The following is a 22,603-nucleotide window of genomic DNA, read 5'->3' as shown; positions in this document are numbered from 1 at the left end:
TCTGATGCCCATGCACACACACATACAGGGTCAGTTTAGAAAGGCCAGATGTATTTGGGGAAAACAGAAAACTGGAGTATCTGGCAGAAAAACCTACACAAATGCATAGTACAATTTTTAGGAACATTTTACACACTGTTTAGGAAATTATTTTCACAATTTCTTATTGGTAAATTTGTTAAATCTCCCTTGAAGTTGTCTGGTCTTTCAATTCCTGATGAGGGTCAGGTAAGGACTTTGACTATTCCTGTCAAGAACACTCACTCCAATGTAGCTTTTGATTTTGGTCCTGTTACAAGGTCAGCTTTTTTCACAGCTTCAACTTTTTAGCAGGCTGAAACATGTTTCTTTTTAACTTGTAGTCACTACTTAAAAGTAGTCTGGTGTTATGTAGTGCACTAGAAGTATGCACCACACACAAGACTTAAATTTTTAACAAGTCCAGTTCTTGATACCCTTTATTTAGCTCCAGCGAATGGATTCTAGGGTGATTTGAAAGTAACTGTTGCCTTGTTTAGATGGCATCAAGAATAATCTAACAGAAAAAAGGAAAATGTATTTTGTTACTCGATATTATTGGGCTGCAGTGGGCTGGCGCCCTTCCCGGGGTTTTTTCCTGCCTTGCACCCTGTGTTGGCTGGGATTAGCTCCAGCAGACCCCCGTGACCCTGTAGTTGGGATATAGCAGATTGGATAATGGATGGATGGGTATTACTGGGGTATTTGATAGTTCAGCTGCAATAAAATAGCCAATAGTCATCAACTCCTAATTATAAAATAAAACTTTTGTGATATAGGGAAAAGTGAAATTAAGTAATGAAGTTAATGAGGCTATTCAGGTTTTTGTTATTGTAGGTAAGAGTGTGGGTGTAAGGAAAACAAGGGAAATTTCTTTGGCACCTCACTATTTGAGCAACTGGAATTTTTAACACTTTGCATTAGATAATGGTTGAAGTACAGACTTTATATTCACAGACAATTCTTAGACTGGTACTCAGAAAATGTAACTTTCTATAAATGCACATGTCAATTTGTGCTATGATAAAGCTTCCATAATATTACAATTGACTAAAGGGATATAGGGCACAATTTACAGCTAGTTTCCACAAGCACACTCTCTGCACATTCAACACCTTAATCCTATGTTGTGAGCAATGTGCAGAACTCTTTGAGACTGTACAAATTCTTTACCTTTTTTATGTTAGATCAGTCATGCATAACCTTTTACTAAGAAAACATGAAAACTCAACCCATCAGAAGAACCTGCAGTGCAGTGAAAATTGTCAAACACGTGCTATATAAGTCCATTTTCAGCAATGGGTTACTTACTATTAACAAGGTACAACCAGCTGTTTGCATTCTACTACAGGATAGCAGCAGGCAATCATATGTACTGACAGAAATTAAAACACAGGCTTTGAATTAAGTAATACATATACTGTAGATGATCAGCTTATCATGCAGATCTCTCAAAATATTGCTTTTAAATCAAACATATCATATTGGGAAATCAGAGTCACTTGCCCTGGAACAAGTGTCTGCATAACATCATGCAAAAGATTAATGGAATAATATAAAGCATCATTACACAGAAGCCACCACATGAAAGAGGACAGAAGCAACACTATGTTCTCCTACAGGATTTTGTATTTGAAAATCAAGAAGACTGTAAATCTGTGGGTTAACCACCATAGTATTTATCCTGTTATTAATAGACTTGTCATCAATTGACCTGCCTTTCCATCCATCCATCCTCTTCCGCTTATCCGAGGTCGGGTCGCGGGGGTAGCAGCTTAAGCAGAGAAGCCCAGACTTCCCTCTTCCCGGCCACTTCTTCCAGCTCTTCCGGGAGAATCCCAAGGCATCCCAGGCCACCCGGGAGACATAGTTCCTCCAGCACGTCCAGGGTCTTCCCGGGCCTCCTCCCGGTTGGGCGTGCCGGAACACCTCACCAGGGAGGCGTCCAGGAGGCATCCTGATCAGATGCCCGAGCCACCTCATCTGACTCCTCTCGATGCGGAGGAGCAGCGGCTCTACTCTGAGCCCCTCCCGGATGACTGAGCTTCTCACCCTATCTTTAAGGGAAAGCCCAGACACCCTGTGGAGGAAACTCATTTCAGCCGCTTGTATTCGCGATCTCGTTCTTTCGGTCACTACCCATAGCTCATGACCATAGGTGAGGGTAGGAGCGTAGATCGACTGGTAAATTGAGAGCTTTGCCTTACGGCTCAGCTCTTTTTTCACCACGACAGACCGATGCAGAGCCCGATTCACTGCGGATGCCGCACCGATCCGCCTGTCATCTCACGCTCCATTCTTCCCTCACTCGTGAACAAGACCCGAGATACTTGAACTCCTCCACTTGGGGCAGGATCTCTCCCCAACCCTGAGAGGGCACTCCACCCTTTTCCGGCTGAGGACCATGGTCTCGAACTTGGAGGTGCCGATTCTCATCCCAGCTGCTTCACACTCAGCTGCGAACCGATCCAGAGAGCTGAAGATCACGGCCTGATGAAGCAAACAGGACAACATCATCTGCAAAAGCAGTGACCCAATCCTGAGTCCACCAAACCGGACCCCTTCAACACCCTGGCTGCGCCTAGAAATTCTGTCCATAAAAGTTATGAACAGAATCGGTGACAAAGGGCAGCCCTGGCGAGTCCAACTCTCACTGGAAGCGGGCTCGACTTACTGCGGCAATGCGGACCAAGCTCTGACACGGTTGTACAGGGACCAACAGCTCTTATCAGGGGTCCGGTACCCCATACTCCCGAGCACCCCACAGGATTCCCGAGGGACACGGTCGAATGCCTTTTCCAAGTCCACAAAACACATGTAGATGGGTTGGGCAAACTCCCATGCACCCTCAGGATCTGCTAAGGGTGAAGAGCTGGTCCACTGTTCGCGACCAGGACAAAACCACACTGTTCCTCCTGAATCCGAGGTTCGACTATCCGACGGACCCTCCTCTCCAGAACCCCGAATAGACTTTTCCAGGGAGGCTGAGGAGTGTGATCCCTCTATGGTTGGAACACACCCTCCGGTCCCCTTTTAAAGAGGGGACCACCACCCGGTCTGCCAATCCAGAGGCACTGTCCCGATGTCCATGCGATGTTGCAGAGGCGTGTCAACCAAGACAGTCCTACAACATCCAGAGCCTTAAGGAACTCGGTATCTCATCCATCCCCGGGGCCCTGCCACCAAGGAGTTTTTTTGACCACCTCGGTGGCTTCAGTCCCAGAGATGGGAGAGCCCACCTCAGTGTTCCCAGGCTCTGCTTCCTCATGGAAGGCATGTTAGTGGGATTGAGGAGGTCTTGAAGTACTCCCCCACCGACCCACAGCGTCCGGAGTCGAGGTCAGCAGCGCACCATCCCCACCATATACGGTGTTGACACTGCACTGCTTCCCCTCCTGAGACGGCGGACGGTGGACCAGAATCTCCTCGAAGCCGTCCGAAAGTCGTTCTCCATGGCCTCTCAAACTCCTCCCATGCCCGAGTTTTGCCTCAGCAACAACGAAGCCGCATTCGCTTGGCCTGCGGTACCTATCAGCTGCCTCCAGAGACCCACAGGACAAAAAGTCCTATAGGACTCCTTCTTCAGCTTGACGGCATCCCTCACGCCGGTGTCCACCAGCGGGTTGGGGATTGCCGCCACGACAGGCACCTTGCGGCCACAGCTCCGGTCAGCCCCTCAACAATAGAGGCACGGAACATGGCCCATTCGACTCAATGTCCCCACCTCCCTCGGGGCGTGGTTGAAGTTCTGCGAGGTGGGAGTTGAAGCTACTTCTGACAGGGGACTCTGCCAGCCGTTCCCAGCAGACCCTCACAACACGTTTGGGCCTACCAGGTCTGACCGGCATCTTCCCCCACCATCGAAGCCAACTCACCACCAGGTGGTGATCAGTTGACAGCTCCGCCCCTCTCTTCACCCAAGTGTCCAAGACATATGGCCACAAGTCCGATGACACAACCACAAAGTCGATCATCGACCTGAGGCCTAGGGTGTCCTGGTGCCAAGTGCACATATGAACACCCTTATGCTTGAACATGGTGTTCGTTATGGACAATCCATGACGAGCACAGAAGTCCAATAACAAAACACCGCTCGGGTTCAGATCGGGGGGGCCAATCATGCCCTTCGAGGTCTCACTGTCATTGCCTATGTGGGCATTGAAGTCTGCCAGCAAAACGAGGGAATCCCCAGAAGGTATGCCCTCTAGCACCCCTCCAGAGACTCCAAAAGGGTGGATACTCCAAACTGCTGTTCGCGATACGCACAAACAACAGTCAGGACCCTTCCCCCACCCGAAGGTGGAGGGAGGCCACCCTCTCGTCCACGGGGTAAACCCCAATGCACAGGCTCCGAGTCGGGGGGCAATAAGTATGCCCACACCTGCTCGGCGCCTCTCACCGGGGGCAACTCCAGAGTGGTAGAGAGTCCAGCCCCTCTCAAGGAGATTGGTTCCAGAGTCCAAGCTGTGCGTCGAGGTGAGTCCAACTATATCTAGCCGGAACCTCTCAACCTCGCCTTTCCTCCAACTGGAAAAACCAAAAAGAAATTAAACAAATTGTATCATAAATGTTGTAAGTTGCCTTGGATAAAGGCATCAGCCAAATAAGTAAATGTAGTGTAAAAGTGAAGAGTGGTTCTCCACAGTGACAGCTAATGTGCTGGGAGGGATTTCAGCAACCAGACAAACAGCATATAATGTCATTAGTCTAGTACGAAGGTGTGAGCTTATACAATTGGCTAATACTGTATATTGATAAGACTCAGGCCATGCTGACTGCTAAAAACTTACCAGAAGAACAGAAGCAGAGCACCTCACATTATCAATCTGATCAATAACAAGAATAACAGCTCAAGACTTTCTGTGAATCACTAATAGTTAATGTAGAATTTTTTTACACCCAGCCTTATCCCTCTTCTTCCTTTTCTATCAAGGAATATGATGTCTCTGATGTTTGCAACACAGAACTGCAAAAATGTCAGGAGGTCCTGATTTTTTCTTACCTGCAACAATGAAACACTGTGCTAGGCAGCTCCCTCCTCTCTTCACTGACATCTTTAACCAGTTCTTTGCACAGTGTACCATACCAACAATTGCAATGCAATTGCAGCATCTGGACTGGAAAGGAACTTTTGCCAGAATACTGTTTGTTGACTTCAGCTAAACTTTTAACACTATACCTGAGGAGTTGTTAAATAATCTTCTAGAGACTGAACTGAATCCTTCCATCTCTAAATGGATTTACAGTTTTCCGGTAAACCGGAAACAATACATTCATGTTGGATCCCACCTCTCAGATTGTTTCTATAATAGCAAACGTGTTCCTCAAGGATGTGTACTTTACCCCCTACTTTATCCCTTGTACACCAATGACTCTAGGTCCACTGATCCTTCAGTTAAAATCATTAAGTTCACCGATGACACCATTATTGGTCTAATTACTAATGGCAATTAAACACCTTATAGAAAACTGGTGTCTTGTCTTCTGTCTTGGTGTGCTTCCAACAATCTAGTGCTCAATACCACCAATACAGTGGAAATGACCATTTACTTTCACAAAAATCAGTTACACCCACTTCCAACAGAAATTAGCGACTTTGCAGTCAATATGATAGAACACTTAAAGTTTTAAGGCACAACTATCACAAACACTCCTAAAAAGGCACAGAAGCAATTGTACTTCTTACTCCAACTAAAGAAATTTAAATATTTCCAAGCCAATCCTAGTTCAATTTCACAAAGCCATCATTGAAAGCATAATAACATTTTCCATTGTTGTCTGGTTTGATTCAGCAACAACACTCAAAAAATAAATTACATTGTGTTGCAAGGTCTACTGAAAAAAATAATTGGCTATACTCCTCCATATGTGGCAAACCTGTATACATCTCATGTCACTAACCATGTTATAAGGATCACCACAGACTCATCTCACCCAGCTCATAACATATTCCAAAAACTCCCTTCTGGTAAACACTTCAGGTCAATTAAAACTAAACTTAACAGACACCTCCATAGTTTCTTTCCTAGAGCGATAGCGCTCTCAAACCAGTAATTTAGCCTGGCTTCTTTGAATATTCATGCATTCTGTCATATACTGTATGAAGATGTGTGTATGTACAGTGTATGTACATGTATGTGTGTGAACATGCATGAACAGTACACAGTCACACTTTCACTTGCACATCTTCTTTATAATTGTTCTTTTCTGCAGCTTAGTTTGAAGCTTTTCTTTTTAACTTATGCTATTTATTTTATTTGAATGTGATGTTGTATTCTGTTATTAGTAGCTCCAAATCTGCCAATTCAAATTCCTGTATATTCAGTACTAGTGATACAACTTTCTGATTTTGATTTTAAAGTAACACAAAAGTTTTATATTGTTTGTTGTGGTTCAGTGTTGTTCTCCATGGATGCCCATTCTATCAGAAATTGTATTACCTCCATTCCCCATGAAAACATGATAATTGCCATCACTACAAACCACGTGAGGGAGGTAACATATAAACATATTATTTTTGGGTGGCGAATTTCTTTAAGCTATTTAAACTTAACTCATTTTGGAAAGTAAAGGCATATCCACTCTTTCTGTTGCATACTGTTCTACTGCATATCTTTTTGTTTGACAATGAAGAAAAGTGGCATTTCTAATAAAGCTGCTTATTTTTTTGCCATGTCAACCCAATTAAACAGTGTAATTGTCATAAAACTGGTTAGTATTGGGTTAAGCACTTGCATGATTCTAGGCAGAAAACACAAATTTTTAAATCTATGTAGGGTTTTGATGTATTCTGTGTTGTTTATGTTAAGGAGGAATTCAAGTGATGATGCTGTTTATTTGATTATAATGTTAATAAACATGTATGCATGTTGTAAGTATAGACTAAGAAAGTATTCTTCTTTCCATACACTTTAGATCAGGGGTGAGCAATGTTGGTCCTGGAGGGACACAGTGGCTGCAGGTTTTTGTTCCAACACAGTTGTTTAATTAGAAACCAATCCTTGCCAATAACGGATTTTATTTAATTTTATAGCTTGTTAATATTTTAACTCTACAATGTCTGATCATTCCATTTTTTTCCCCTTCCAAGGATAACATTCAAATGATTTGAAGTCTAAAACACATGTGAATTTCTTAGACCTTGACTTTTTTCTCTTCATTTTCCTTCCAAATATTTTATTAAACCATATAGTTCATGATGAATACATACAGGAGTTTATAGAAACAAGTTAGATGGAGAATTGCTGGTTCCTTTGTCGTTTGCTAATAAGGGGCAATTAAAAACAGTGAATTCAACGGTTTAAGACTAAACTAAACAATTAAGGGTGGGAAATCTTAATAAACAAGACAACTAAAATGAAGCAGAAAAATGATACTTGAGCAATAAGTGCATCATCACCAATAATTGACTTCACATTAAGCAGATGGATTGGAACAAAAACTGGTAGCCACTGCAGCCCTCCATAACCAATGTTGCTCACTGCTGAGCTAGATGAAAAGATTGAAGGAGCTGAATTATTTCAGTCTATGCAAAGTGAGACTACGGTTAGGCATATTAGAAGTATTAAATATTCTGAAGAATGGTGGGTACAATTGGCTGCTTTAAAAGGATGCAGTTGAAAGTAGCAACAGAGGACCATCAGATTTCAAGTTAGATAAATAGAAGTAATAAACTGAGTTTTAATTAATCTGCCCGGTATGGTGATCTTTCAGTTTCTCCACTTTGAAGTACCTCAAAAACACAAGGCTGATGTAAACCAATTAACATTCTGACAGTCCCCCCAGTCAACAACCTTAATAGGTCAACAGATGGACTAAGAAAATTTACAGATTTCTCTAAACAGAGGAGCAATGCAATGTAAAAAATATACTGAAGAAAGGGCACTGCTATAAAATTTATAAGAACATTAACAGCACTTACATAAATGAATTAAAAAAATTAAGAAATAAAATCAGATTTAAAATAAAGAATAAAATCAAATTTAAGAATGAAAATTAGATTTTGATGATTCAAAATTAATCTTGAAAGGTTTGTTTGAGTGCTTTAGTAAAATGGAAAAAGCTAAGAATAAATAAAAGTATGTTAAAAACTGTATAGTATCTGAGAAATCATGCAGTAACAGGATTGCATCAGGTACACTGAACACTTGTTTTTGTGATGTTTTCACCAGGGAAAAGCCTGGCACTATGCCAGAAGGTACAGAAAATGTTTATATCACATTAAAAAATACAGAGAATATACAGAGGAATGTGATGCAAAGATTAAGAGTTCAAACTCAAACAAACTGCCCACTTTGGACAGGTTTTATCCTAACATCTCAGGAGATATTAGGAATTATTTATATTGTCTCTTAAAATACTTTTTCAGAGTTTGCCACAGAAAACAAGCAATTCAAAAAACTAAACCCTATCTGATCAAGTGATATCTGCAAAGTGAAAAGCTAATTTTTATTGAAATAATTCCTTTATATAGTTGGGAATTGACTCTTTATATTTAATCATACTGGCATTACAAGCTGCTACTTTTCATAGGAAGCTTGGTAGCTCATTCAAACACAGTAATTTATGAATTACCTGATGATAAGTAATGAGCAAATCCCACTGAATTCACTTAACTTGAAGTTCAGCATAAATGTGGAGATGTTCAAGAATTTTAGCAAGCTCATCAAAATGCATTGAAATCAATAGGGAAGAAGAAATTGAACTAGTTTTGAGTTAATTATAATAGTGTGGACAAGGGAGGCATCTGACAACTATGCTGGACCTATTATTGTGGCCAAAATAGGACTTGCATTGTGAGACAGTAGTGCTTGCAGTGGTCTGGGTGCTCACAGCTGGTATCAACTCTTTGAACCCAAGTCTGATACTCATGTCCAAGGATGAGCTAGGCAATGATGAAGATAAAGAAACAGAGGTGGTGTAAAGTGAAAAAGTGCTTTTATTTGTAAAGCTGTCCAAAAACTACAGTGCACAAGTGCAGTGTTCTCAATGAATAGTTCAATAAATAATCTAATAAATAGTACTATAAAAGCCGGTGCTCTTCTGTGAAGGCTAAAACCAGCAATTAAAGAAATAAATCAGTACATAAAACTGTGCAGCTATCAGGCTTCTTTTTCTCTTTGTGACTCCCCCAGCCAAGTATGTCATGCACTTTCTGTCTCCCCAGCTTACACTACCAGTCTCCTCAGTTGGTGGAGATGCCAGCAGCTGTGGTACAGTCCTTTGGCTCTTGTCCCAACTGCCTCCGTCGGGACACTCAGAGCCAGCCCTCCATCTTCCGTACACTTTTGCTGTTGTCTGCCTCCTCACCACTAAATTGGTTCTAACATTCTAACATCCGATTCTGCCTTCCTTGCTCTTTACCTTTTACAGTTATTTGTTTTCTTCTCTTGACTTTTGCCCAAGGTCTCCATTATACCTGTGTGAGTGTGACATCCTAACTATGAACCACAGAGAGTCAATGAGGAAACAGCATTAGCTCCCATCTTCTCATTAAACACCACAAAGCCTGAGCCGTACTGCTTTTATTTTAAAACTTATACTGCCTTGGACCTCTTGGAACTCACCGCACATCTCCTCCCACAATCCACCAGTTACAACAGAGGAATGCACAGCCAGACCACCCTTAGCAACTGGTTGCCAAAGTTCATGGTGTGGCCCTTTCACATCAGCACTATGAACCCTAAAAGTACTTCCACATTTGCACCAACAACTGCTGAGTTACTGTATGTGTCCTCATTACTTGGCTCATCCCAGTCATGACTATCGCCATCACAGTCCCAGCCACTGTGTCATCATGTCTCCCTGAGATAAGATTATGTCACATATTAGCCTGCGTTGCCACTTTCTTGAGGTAAGTAAGTGACAGAGAATACTGTTGGTCTTATATTTTACAGAAATAAAAATCTTTATAAGTGACTGATTATGTGATACAATCAGCTTCATCCATCTGAGATGCTTGCCTCTTGATCTGCATCCTGCAGCCCCACTCCTCTGCAGGAGGATAGTTCTGTACAGCAGAGGCTTTCAAACTGTGCATCACAGACACCATGTGAAGTAGAGAAATACCTTAACACTTGAAGCATCACAGCCGATGTCAATTGGATTTTTGTTTTTAAATCTTTAACTAATTGATCATTGTGTTACACTCCTGTCATACTTTTCCTAAACTGCTGCACATGTTGTTGTAACTCTGACATTCTGTTTTTTTCCATATGAATGACCCCCTATTTCTGCCACAAACAACATCATTGAATGTTGGTACCCAGGTGTAAATCACTGTCTCTCTCCTCTGGCTCACACTTGCCTGCATATTCATTTCCTTTTCACCTCAACATGCAGGGAAAACATGAGGGTTTGTGGTAGGATTGGCACTCCAGTCACTGTGAAAAACCTCAGACTGTTCCAGTGTGGTGCTGAGGTGACCCCTGTTGCATGGCTGCACTCAGGTCTCAATCCGGGTGGCCTGTCGTGTGGTGGATGCAGCAACACACTGTAATTAGCTCATGCTCCCAAACCCTCTCTCTCTCTCTTCACCCCAACAAATGCATATGTTTCCATGTTATGCAAAATGAATTGATGTCAATAGGGAATAAGAAGCTAAACTAGCTTTGAGTATATTATAATAATGCAATGGTCTTAAAGTGCCCCTGAAGGCTAGGAAATTTTCTGCCAATACTGAACTGAATATCATGGTTAGAAATATGACCTGAGCTGAAAGACATCAGTGATAGCCACCTTGCCTCCATGCCTCCCTGAAATAAAGCTATACTGTACTCCACCTGTCCACTATTTCTTTCTGTGTCTCCCAAGCTCCTGCCACTATGACTAACACACACCCATAGAGCCTGTAATGCAGGGGATCGGCATTCCATATTGGGTCAGTTTGAGTGGGATGGCCTGTCCCCATAACTACTCGATCTGCACTACATAGTGAGGATCATAACATACTTAATCCAGCAGTGAATAGATAAGGTAAATGAGGCTATGCAGAATGATTTTTATAATACAGTATTCTCATTATGGTCAGTCTATGTACGCCACATGTGGGGCGTAAATCCAGCTAGAGTATCAAATAAATAGTTACCTCACACATGTGTGTATATGGTTTAAATTATTCACGTATTTGCAAAGTAGATTGGGTAGCGCTGCAAAGCATAAACAGTATATATATGGAACCATCTCTGTTTGTATGTCTATGGTGCAGATCATGTAGTGACATCCTCATCCAACAAGACTGCTTCAGCTCTGTGATGTCACACTGGTCTTGCATCTTGAGGCTTTAGGAGAAAAAATTTGCCTAAGACGGGTGCATGGTGAATTTTCTGAGAAGAATTCAGTAAACAAGGTCAGCAGTGAACCCAGAAAATCCACTGTGAAAAATACTTTGGCGAATTTTGGCAATCAACACTACTGATGATCTACAATCTGCCTGAATTAGCATGGCCTTGAACAAGGTTTTGTTTATTTTTAAAAATTGAGATTTTACTTTACTTTGGGTAATTGGTACTTTTGCCATTTTAGATTTATTTCTCCGTGTTCCCATATTTTGCAGGAAATTCTTATTTTAAAAGTACTGAGTATAAGGCAGAAAATGTGTTAATACCATCTCTTCAGTGTGTGGTTAATTCAGAAAAACTACATATTTACAACTACCAGAAATATATGAAGTACTGTGTATATTAAAACAAGTTGCATCTCTCTGTGTTGCTCCAATTTAAAGATACAAATTCAGTCTACATGTTTTGATCATACTTTTGGTGTAAGGTGAAAGAGATGAGGTACTCTTGAGCTTCCCCTAAATAATGTCAAAAAGACTGAAATACCTAAGTGAAGGGTTTATTACTGAGGGAGGGTTGAACACAAATTAAACACAATACAAAGTTAGAAGGAATAAAACAACAAATATTGGTTAACTTTCTAGGCATAAGTAAACAGGTGAGGGATATGCAACAAAGTGATAAATATGACAGCTTTAATATACCTGCCATTACTATGTCCAAAACATTATAGTACCCTGATATATGGGACCATTATAAAAACTGTTGTCATTTCTACATGGTGTATGCAATTATCCTTAAATTAAAGTCTGCAATGTGCACCTTAATCACATCTGAAATACTTGTACTTGAAATACTTTTAAACTGTGGGGCACAGGGGTAAACCAAGAAAAAATATATCCAGGATTTCCAACTATTACTTGCCAATTCCAGCTGTATATATTATATTTCACATTCAAAATGTAATTTAAAACTGTATGCATAATAAAATAATCCATTTCAGAATTAAACCTCTGGTTTTAACTAAACACTGCTTTAGTCTTTTTTACTAGAGAAGGTCATGCATAAGATTCCACGGCAGATACAAAAGTTAGGGTTTTTAGAAAATTCATACCTTAATGGGGCATGAAGATCTTAAGCTTCACTATAAATTTCCCATTATTCAATGATTGTAACATGCTATATGGCTGAATGTGCACATTTGTTTTTTAACATAGCAGCCTAAAAACAGACAGAAATGTAAAATACATAATGTATATATTTTAGTCCTCTAAGGCAGTGCTCCACAAATTTTCTGACCCTCGGGACACCTAAGCCCTTCCCATAAATCAGTGGGACACCACAACAAAAATATAGGAGTTACAAATTACATACAAAGAAATTACATTTATTTACTGTTTTTTATTTGATACATTTAATATCATAGCTAACAACATTCTTTTAACTTATAACTTATATTAACTAATATTAACTTTTAACTGTAGTTACTGTGATATCTGTGCTTGTTTTATTGAACACAATAGTTTTATATTTGGCTCGATAATTGACAGAGCAACTCGAAGTTCTTGATCAAGATCCTTCAAGCACAATAATATTTTTTTTATTAAAAATAGAGCTGATAAACTTTGTTTGCATAGATACATTGTAGAAAATTGGAGCAGAACTGCAATAGCCTTATCAAAAATACTATGAACTCTCTTATCCTATTGTATCCAAAAAGAGATAAATACCATTCTCTACCTGGTTAATGCAATTAGGAAGAAAAAAAAAAACAACCTTTCTGAAGTTGCTGAGCTTGACATGTTTCAAACCTCCCATAACTTCTTTTAATCAGGACACTTGTCAGAAGAATATTGACTAAGCAGAATATGAAGAAATGAAGTAGATTTAAATTAATTAGTTTGACAGCAATATTTATGACACTGTTCTTTCTGGTTGCTATCATAATGACAAGTAGAGCACACTTATGAGAAATGAAAGTCAGCATGAACTGGCAAGGTTAACACTTACAATTAATGAACTCTTGTAATTAAAGTAATGAGTAACAATGGTTAATTTGTGTAGGTCAAGAAAACAACAGTATTTCAGGTTTCAACAAATATCACTCAATAATATGATCAGCACTTGAAAATTATATGCATTTACATACTTAGTATGTACTTAATCAGCAAAATGATTATTTTTTTCAATACTTTTACTAAAATCCTTTAGTTGGAAAAGTAAAATGAATGAGAGCATAATGCAGTTTTCATGAGAATAGAAAGCTACAATAGCTTCACAGAGCTTTGCCAGACCATTGGCAGAAACCAAAAACTAAGCATATTAATAGCATCTCCTCTACATTGGCTTATTACACAACATTGACTTAGTTTCAAAACTTGGTAACTAACCTAACAAAACAAACTCTTATAATTCAGAATACTATACTGCTTTTGCTGCCTCATGGACAGCAGAAAACACCCTCTGATGCCTCTTTGTATTTCAGTACAAGTGCACTCTTTCTCATTTGTGTTGTAGCACTGAAATTGAGCTTCAAGACCCATCTTTTCACTTTCTTGGTTTATAAAAATGTTGTTCCTGCAGTTACAATACTAATTTCATATGTTCCGTTAATCAGTTTATGTTCATTCAAACGTTCTGTTTTACAGTAAATTCTGGTAAATTGGTAGGGTGTTCTCAAATTTCTCATAATATTTTGTCAGTTGTCTTCTTCTTTTGCTTCATGTTTTCCCACTTCTCCAGTAATGTAACTTTGTGCAGTATAAAATGTTTATAGGTGTAGTTTTTGACTTTCATTGTTATTATGTTAATAATAATACACTCTTTGTGGAGTTTGCATAGATTTTTTATGGGTATTCTTCTTTTCTACCACTTCCAAAAGACAATTTCAAACAGGTCCTTTGCATTGTTGTATTGTAGGTTTATGTGTAAGTTTGGCCTGAGATGGGGATGACACATTCTGAGCTGGATCATCTTTGGGGAAACACGCCACATGGCCGTAGTACCGTAACTGATGCTCCCTTACAATGCAGGTAATGTGCCTCATTCGGGAGTCCATAAGCAACCGCTCATTCGACACAAAATAAAACCAACAGTACCCAAGGATTTTACAGAGAGACACAGTACCAAAGGAGTTCAGTTTTCATCTCAGGTAACTGGATAGCGTCCATATTTCTCAACCATATAGCAAGACAGGAAGCACCAGGACTCTAAAGACTTGGACCATCATTCTTTTGCATAAATATCGGGAGCGCCACACACCCCTTTCCAGTGCCCTCATGACCCCCCATGCTCTCCCAATCCATCTGCTGACTTCATAGGAAGAGTCACCAGAGACATGAATATCACTGCCGAGGTAAGTAAACCTCTCGACAAGGTCGACACTCTCTCCGCAGATAGACATACTGCTGATGGCTGTGCCGAAGAGGTCATTAAAGGCCTTAATCTTGGTTTTTATCCAGGATACTTGGAAGCCCAGGCACTAAGACTCCTCACTCAGAATCTCGAGCACCCCGATCAGTGCCTCCATTGACTCCGCGAAGATCACAGTATCATCAGCAAAGTCAAGATCCGTGAATCTTTCTTCACCAACAGATGCCCCACAGCTGCTGGACCCCACAACCTTGCCCAACACCTAGTCCATACAAGCGTTGAACAGAATAGGAGCAAGAACACACCCCTGACGAACCCCAGAATCATCTGGGAAAAACACAGAGGTTCTGCCTCTACTCTGCGCAGCACTCACTGTACCAGTGTATAGGCCGGCCATGATATCCAGCAACCTCGAGGAGATCCTGCGAACCCTCAGGATGTCCCACTGGGCAGCTCAATTAACTGAGTCAAACGCATTGCAAAAATCAACAAAGGATGCAAACAAACTCTGCCCATATTCACGTTTGTGCTCCATGAGAACCCTCAGTGCCAGGATGCGGTTGATGGTAGACTTCTTAGGGGTAAAACCAGACTGTTCCGGTCGCTGGTAGGTGAGCAAGTGATCACGGATCCTATTGAGGACGACCCTAGCAAGGACCTTACCCGGCACTGAGAGCAGTGTTATCCCCCTGTAGTTGCTGCAATCCAGGTGATCATCCTTCCCTTTCCAGATAGGGACAACAAGCCCCATTTTCCAGACAGTTGGGATGATGCCAGTCTCCCAAATGGAAGCAAAGATTGCTTGCAATGCCAGGAGGACAGCCTTACCACCAGCTTGGAGAAGTTGACCCTGGATACCACAGATCCCTACAGCCTTTCCTTCCCTCAGCTGATTCACCACCTGTGCAATCTCAGTGACATTGGGTGGCTCACGGCTAATTGGACGATCAGCCTCAAGAACCGTGGATCCACAGATATCCAACGTCCCAGCCGGAGGATCAGCTTTGAACAACTGCTCAAAGTAGTCAGCCCAGCAGGTCACAACTGCAGTGTCATCCGTAAGGACTACAACTACACTATATGGTTAAATTATTTTTGACACCTGTCCATCACACCCATTTGATCTTGTTGAACATCCCATTCCAAAACCATAGCCATTACCATTGAGTTACCCTCACTGCTGTGGCTATAACAGTCTCATCTAATTTGGAGGCTGTTATTTTGTAGTGAGTCTGAGAATTTGTTCCAATTCAGCTAAAAGAGCATTTGCAAGGTCGTGTACTGATGTTGGATGAGAAGATCTGGCTCACAACCAGTGTTATAGCTCATCCCAAAGGTGTTCAGCAGGGTTGAGGTCAGGACTCTGTGAAGGTCAGTCAAGTTCCTCCACACCACATTTGCCAAATCATATATTTATAGACCTGGCTTTGTGAGCAGGGGCACAGTTATGCTTTAACAGAAAAAGGTATTTTACAAACTGTTTCCGCAAAGTTGAAATTCCACAATTGTCTAAAATGTCTTTGTATGCTGTAGCATTAACAGTACTGGAATCAGGAATGTCTAGTCCAAACCCTGAAAAACAATTCCAGACAATTATCCTTCCTCCACCAAAGCTTTCAGTAGGCACTATACAGTCTGAAAGGTTGCATTCTTCTGGCATCCACCAAGCCCAAGTTCTTCCATCAGACTGCCATATAGTGAAGCATAATTCACATTTCCACTGCTACAGAGTCCAATGGTGGCGTGCTTTATAGCACTCCAGCCAACGACTGGCATTACATATTGATCAAAGGATTTTGTGAAGCTGCTTAGCCATGGAAACCCTTTTCATGAAGCTGTTAATGCACATTAATCATGCTGATGTTACTTCAAGAAGCAGTTTGGAACTCTGTTATGAGTGAAGTGTTAGAGGATTGACAATTTTTATACGTTATGTGTTTCAGCAATAGGTGGCTCCACTCTTTGAGTTTGCATGGTCTACCACTTCATGGATAAGCTGCTGTTGCTCCTAGATGCTTCCACTTCACAATAATAACTGGTACAGATGAGTAGATCAGAATTTTCACATACTAACCAGTGGCAAAGGTGGAATCCTATGACACTGCCATGTTTAAAGTCACTGAGATCTTGAATAAGACCTGGTCTACTACCAATGTTTGTCAATGTTAATACTAATTACTATATATAGTAATATATATTATATATACTAAATATAATTTTCCAAACCATCTTGTTCCACTTTCTTGTCCTACCAATATAAAGCACAAACCCTGTGTAAGGGCTAACTAACCCCCAAATAATATTAGTACCACACCAACATTCACTAATCCAAAAATGAATTTCAATTGCAATTAACCAATCCTGAACAAATTGGGAATGAAGCTGGAAACCTGAATGCCAAGAAAAAAATGAAAAAAAAACAACTAATTCCATAAAATCAATTGGTCCTTACTTTGTACAATGCACTTCATAGAACACACAGGTACAAGTCACTTCATATACTGAGTTTGTCTATATTTCAAAGTAACATGATACATAAAGTATATACTTACACATGTATATACTATTAACTATTATCAAACCGATAAAGAACAAGAACAGTAAATACATGATAGATTACAAGTAAATCTACCTTGATGAAAAAACAGAAGATAAGTGAATATTAGATACAGTAGGTTTAGAGAATATAATCAAATCAGAATCAGCATATCCGGTTCTGAAGGCGGGCACAGACAAACCTGTGCTGGCATTTGAAATCAAGAATGGGGAGCTGTGTGGCAGCATTGCAAAATACACCCAAATATAAATATGTAGTGTTTTTTTTATTTCTGGCCCACTGGATTAGATTATACAATTTAGTAGATTTATAATATCCATCTTCAAATCCTCTTCTTTTATCTAATGTAAGGTTGCGGAAGACTAGAACCTATTCTGACAGCATTAGCATTCAACCCTGGGCATGCCCCCAGCCCATTGCAGGATACACAATGCCAATCAACCTAACACATACACATACATATCTTTGGGATGTGCCAGGAAAACCAGAGTACATAGGAGAAGATATCCAAACAGATGTGGGGAGAGCATGTAAGCTTTGCACAGTGATCAGCCTAACTCACTGTGTGAGTTAACGTTATTAACCTCCACACCACTGTACTTTTTAGGTTATCTTTGATAAATGTAAGTTTGTATAATATGCATTCAGAAAGAAAAAATATTTTGTTATTCTGGAAAGTTTCTGCATAGCAAACTGTAACATGATGGCTTTATAAAATTTGTTTTATTTTAGATCTAAGCCTTTGACACAGCTATTCAGTAGATAGTAAAAAAGATAATTATTTAATACAAAAATTTAATTTAATACTTAAAAATTAACATAAGCACAAAAAAGCTGAAATTGTGCTTGTTATTATTGATATTGGTTATGTGAATTTCTTGCTTACATATTCAAAAATATTTTATTTCTTTAATCTAAGATATTAGATATTAATTAGTCATTTAAAGATTCCAGAGACCACCAAAGGGAAAGAAGTTGTAAAACAAAGCATAAGGTGTTTTTGCAATGTGATATCTTGTAGAACAGCGAGTAAACAGTTAAATAAAGCTACACCCATCTGACCAAGATCTCCTACTAGAAAGTAGGTGTATCCTATCTGTGATGGGTGTTGCTGTATAAAGTAGAACTCTCATATAGCACATCCAGAGAATAGCAGTTCTTCACTCAAGCAAACATAGACACTGCCTTAGTTTATTGGATTACCAATTTTTGGATTATACAACATTGCATTTAAAAATATGGCTGAAGAGAAGAAAAAGGGAAAAGGGAAAAAGAAACAAAAGAATCATAATAAAGGGGACAAAGTGGCACAAGGAGAAGGTAGCAAAGTACTCCTTTATTTTTATTTATTTATTTTTTAGTAAAGCTTTTTTAATGGAAAATACTCATTATTAAAGCTTGCCAATCATAGCATGGCACTTAATCTGCATTTTATTCAATGCTCTGCAAGTTACTGCAAATCACATTAATTGTGACCAGGCATGTTTAATTGCTGCTTTTAGCTTGCAAAGTATGTTAAGTTTCATTGCAGCATGACAGGAGTGTGTAGTTCATAGTGGAGAAAAATCCTTTTTAAGTGCTCCATAGTGGAATTTAGCTACAACTTTGTTACAGCAAGATCAAAAATGCTGCATAGTTTTAGCTGGTGCAAATTTTAAAAATATATAAACAGAGGCAATATATATATATATATATATATATATATATATATATATATATATATATATATATATAGGTATTAATATTAATCCAAGTATTCAAACAAGCTTAGGTATGAAATTACAAATAATATATGTAAATGTTTATGCAAATACCTAGATAAAGTACATGTGTGTTTGTATATATAAAATATACGAGTTTCAGTAATAGCACTTCTGGTTTGCTTATTTATTCTAACAACTCAGTATGCTTAAGCTCTTAATTTCTTTTACTCCAAGGACATTACTTATGCCCTGAAGCTAATTTTTTTTCATCTTCACTGCTTTACAACAGTGTTGTGCTAACAATGGCTGTTGATGGGGTGATTAAAGATAAAAGGACTCTCTAGTCCTTTTAATATCATTCACAACGTCCTGTAACATATTAGGCATGATATTTTATAACATAACATAATATCATCGTAACATTGTGAAACCTACTTAATCCAATTCAGGGTCATAGCAGGTTATAATATTTATGTTATGGAAGATGGCCACTTGTTATTTGTTTTAAATTGCCTGATACTGCTGTTTAAGGTAATAAGTTGACAGGGTATCATACAATACAATTTTTCTTCTAAAAAGTTAGATTTGGTTTCTCTGCCTTTAAATCTGTATTAAATATTACATTTGATTTATTTTTTTTTTACGCCCATGAAATAATGACGGTGCATTATTGAGAGCTTGTTTATTTTTTGTCTGATATGCCCTTTTTAACATGTTTGCGAGAGGATGTAATTCTAATTTCATTTTATTGCTTTTCACACAATGAACAATATCATAGTATTACCTTGCAGTATACTCTTACATTGTTTTCTAAAAACAAATAGGGCTGATGTTACATGCAAATTGTGAACTGTTAAGGATACAATACAATTCGACCAATTGGAGGGCCAACAATACTGTTTTTAGACAAAATAAATCCTCTCACATCAGAATACAGATTTTTGTTAGTTGAAGATGTCACTGTCCATCCAAAGATGTTCTGCAGAAAGAAATCCTTTTTAAGTATACATAAAAAAGTTAAAATAAAGTACAATAACCACACCAGGAACAGTGGTATGGTGTGACAACCACATGTACTCAGGAAAACAATACAGAATCCTTCACTGTTGCTCATAACCAACCAATCACGCCTCCTGAAAAAGAAGCACAAGTTCAACCTCTTCTTGAAAAGGTCCACAGTTTATACTCCCACAACATGTCCCAGCAATACACTTCACAGGATAAACCGCCTTTGCGTGCAAAACGTTCCATGTCTGCCTTTTAAATCTGCCTCTCCTTTATCCCATTGGTCTTAGTGCGACTCCCAGTTTCCTCCAAGAATTTCATTAAATATTGGATCTTCATTATTTGCTTTAGCAGTTCAGAGATTTAGCAGATATTGATTTGTCCTTGTATATATACTACATGTATTCCTTTCTCATGCTTTTCTTGGATTTTTTTTTTTATTTCAGAAAGGAGAATTACATTTCTCAACTAGGATGCTCATTGCCATCATTGCAGCAGTATTTATATGCATAGAGTACATGTGCATGCAAATTGAGTGACTTTTTGAACCTTGAAAGTTTCATTTTTGCCTTGGTATCCTTGCTTTGGATCTGAACAATTGCCATTGTTTATTATTCAGATTTAATGTATTTCCATTGTTTACTTTGTTACAAGAATGTTATGTTTTTATCTTCAATTTTATTTTAAAGTGGTGCTCTGTGAGTAATTAATCATTAATTTATTGACAAAATTGTCTGAAATCTGATATACTGTAAACAGAATGTGATATGAATTATATTCTTCAGTTTTGATCACTGTAGTTTGTGGCTCCATATCCATATGTTACAAATAAGACGTTCATTAGCTTAATTCTAAATTCATCTATTTCCTAAATTTAGCCAGTCGAGTTTCATTGTCTTGGGAACCAGTGCCCATTCCTGTGACCAGCCCTCCATTGGGGGACATACACACACCTCACCAATTTAGAGCTGTCAATCAGCCTGCTGTTTATCTTTATGATCTGGAAAGCTAAAAACCCTCAGAGACAGAGAGAATGTGTAAATTCATTATGGATAGTGAAAGGCCTGGGACTCAATCATAGTTTTCTTGAGCTGGTAGGCAGCAACACTTACATCAACACCAGTGTGACTGATTTGTTCATGTGTTTCATTCATCTGTCCATATATTAATCCACTTATCCAGTTTAGGGTTACAGGAAGCTGGTACCTAGCATTGGGGGGCAAGGTTTGAAATAACACCGCCAAATTTCCAATCCTTTGTAGGGCATGCTCACTCACACATTCACCCACACTTGATCAATCTGAAGTCACCTGTTAACATTATTTGGAGGAAAATCCATGCAGGCACAAGGAAACATGCAAACTGTGTATAAAACATAGCTTGGGAATGGGATTTGAACCTAGTAAGCTGTTCCTGTAAGTTGGCAGCAGTGCTAACTCACAGAATTTCAATTTCCAGCATCCATTTCAAGGTAACTGAGTCATTCAGTTCAGTTTTTCTTAATTTGCATTTATTTTTTTAATTAATTTTATAAAATTACAAACTAAATATTTGTTTCTAAAACTGTAATATTTGGAGAAACTAGCTATTTATCCTTACATGGCAATCTTCTCACCTTGAAAATTTAATGTGCAGTACACATTTATAGAATATAATAACAATAAGACACAAAATGCCAAGAAGTATTACCACAGTGTGCACATAGACAGTAATTGTTAGCTTTCTTTCAGCCTTTTAAGTTCTTAAGACACCAGATAGTAGTAATGCAGTGTAAGCTAAGGTCAGGCAAGGCCAGCTGGTATTACAGAAGACAGAAATAAAAACAGACTTCTAGAAGTTATAAACCTTTGAGGCCCTCTAGGAAAAATGAAAAGACAAAGACTAGGTGACCTAGACTCACTGACCACCCAGCTCCTCCCTAGGGTACCTATATAGCCTTTTACAATGTATGCTAATGCCCCTGATTAAAGTTAAACAATTTAATGGTTTGACACAGGGGTCTGCTGCGGGTGATGAGATTTTGCTCCCATCACAGCTGTCATGGGCCAGGAATGAAACAGCAGAAAGTCACGATTAGGCATACTGTGTTATGTGAAAGACACTATGAAAAATAATGATTTTAATCTAGGCAAAATGCAGCAGACCTGAGCTACAGTATATCAGCAGCAGCAGAGTAGGTGATTCCAAAATAAATTGTCTTCTTTCTGCTGAGGCTGATTGAGCATAAATTATGTTACCTTGTCATTTCCGGAGTTTGTGTTCCTCTAACTAAGGATCTAAACGACAGATAAATCATATTTACCTTTGGAATCATCAGAGGATAATATCTTTTGATTATGATAGACTTTCTTGAGTTCTATAAAATAAACTTATCTGTGGAGTATAGCACTCAGATAATTCAGATAAACTGAATTGAGCTGAATTAGGGTTTTAAATGTTCCTAAAAGGAAGTGGAAAAAGGTCCTAAAAATTAAGTGACTTAAGAATGAGAGTTCTATAGTGCAACTTCCTAATTAAAGCAATACTCTTTCCTGTTTAATTATAAATTAATAACATTGGTTAAAAAATATTGCAGTAGGTTAATGCCTTGCTTTTGGGGTTACTGTGGTAGGCTGGATTAGGCAGGCTCTAAAATGGACTGATAGCTAATTTTATTGCTTCCAATCAAT

General features: G+C 39.0%; 1 protein-coding gene across 4 annotated transcripts in view; it reads left to right on the top strand.

Moving 5' to 3' along the window:
- Positions 1 to 22,603, top strand: part of LOC120541981 (pro-neuregulin-2, membrane-bound isoform-like) — a 664,098-nt gene that overhangs the window by 426,960 nt on the left and 214,535 nt on the right. The window contains exon 1 of one of the 4 annotated variants that reach the window (XM_039774032.1): positions 18,370 to 18,546. The exons of the other annotated variants lie outside the window; for them this stretch is intronic. Within the exon in view, the coding sequence (XP_039629966.1) occupies positions 18,465 to 18,546 (82 nt within the window). The 5' untranslated portion in view covers positions 18,370 to 18,464. Of the gene's footprint in view, positions 1 to 18,369; positions 18,547 to 22,603 lie in introns of those variants that run through there. 4 annotated transcript variants of the gene reach the window in all.

Source organism: Polypterus senegalus, chromosome 13 (genome assembly GCF_016835505.1).
Source record: "Polypterus senegalus isolate Bchr_013 chromosome 13, ASM1683550v1, whole genome shotgun sequence".
NCBI lineage: Eukaryota > Metazoa > Chordata > Cladistia > Polypteriformes > Polypteridae > Polypterus > Polypterus senegalus.
Note: the sequence above shows the minus strand (reverse complement) of the source record. Positions and strands in the feature narration are given on the sequence as shown.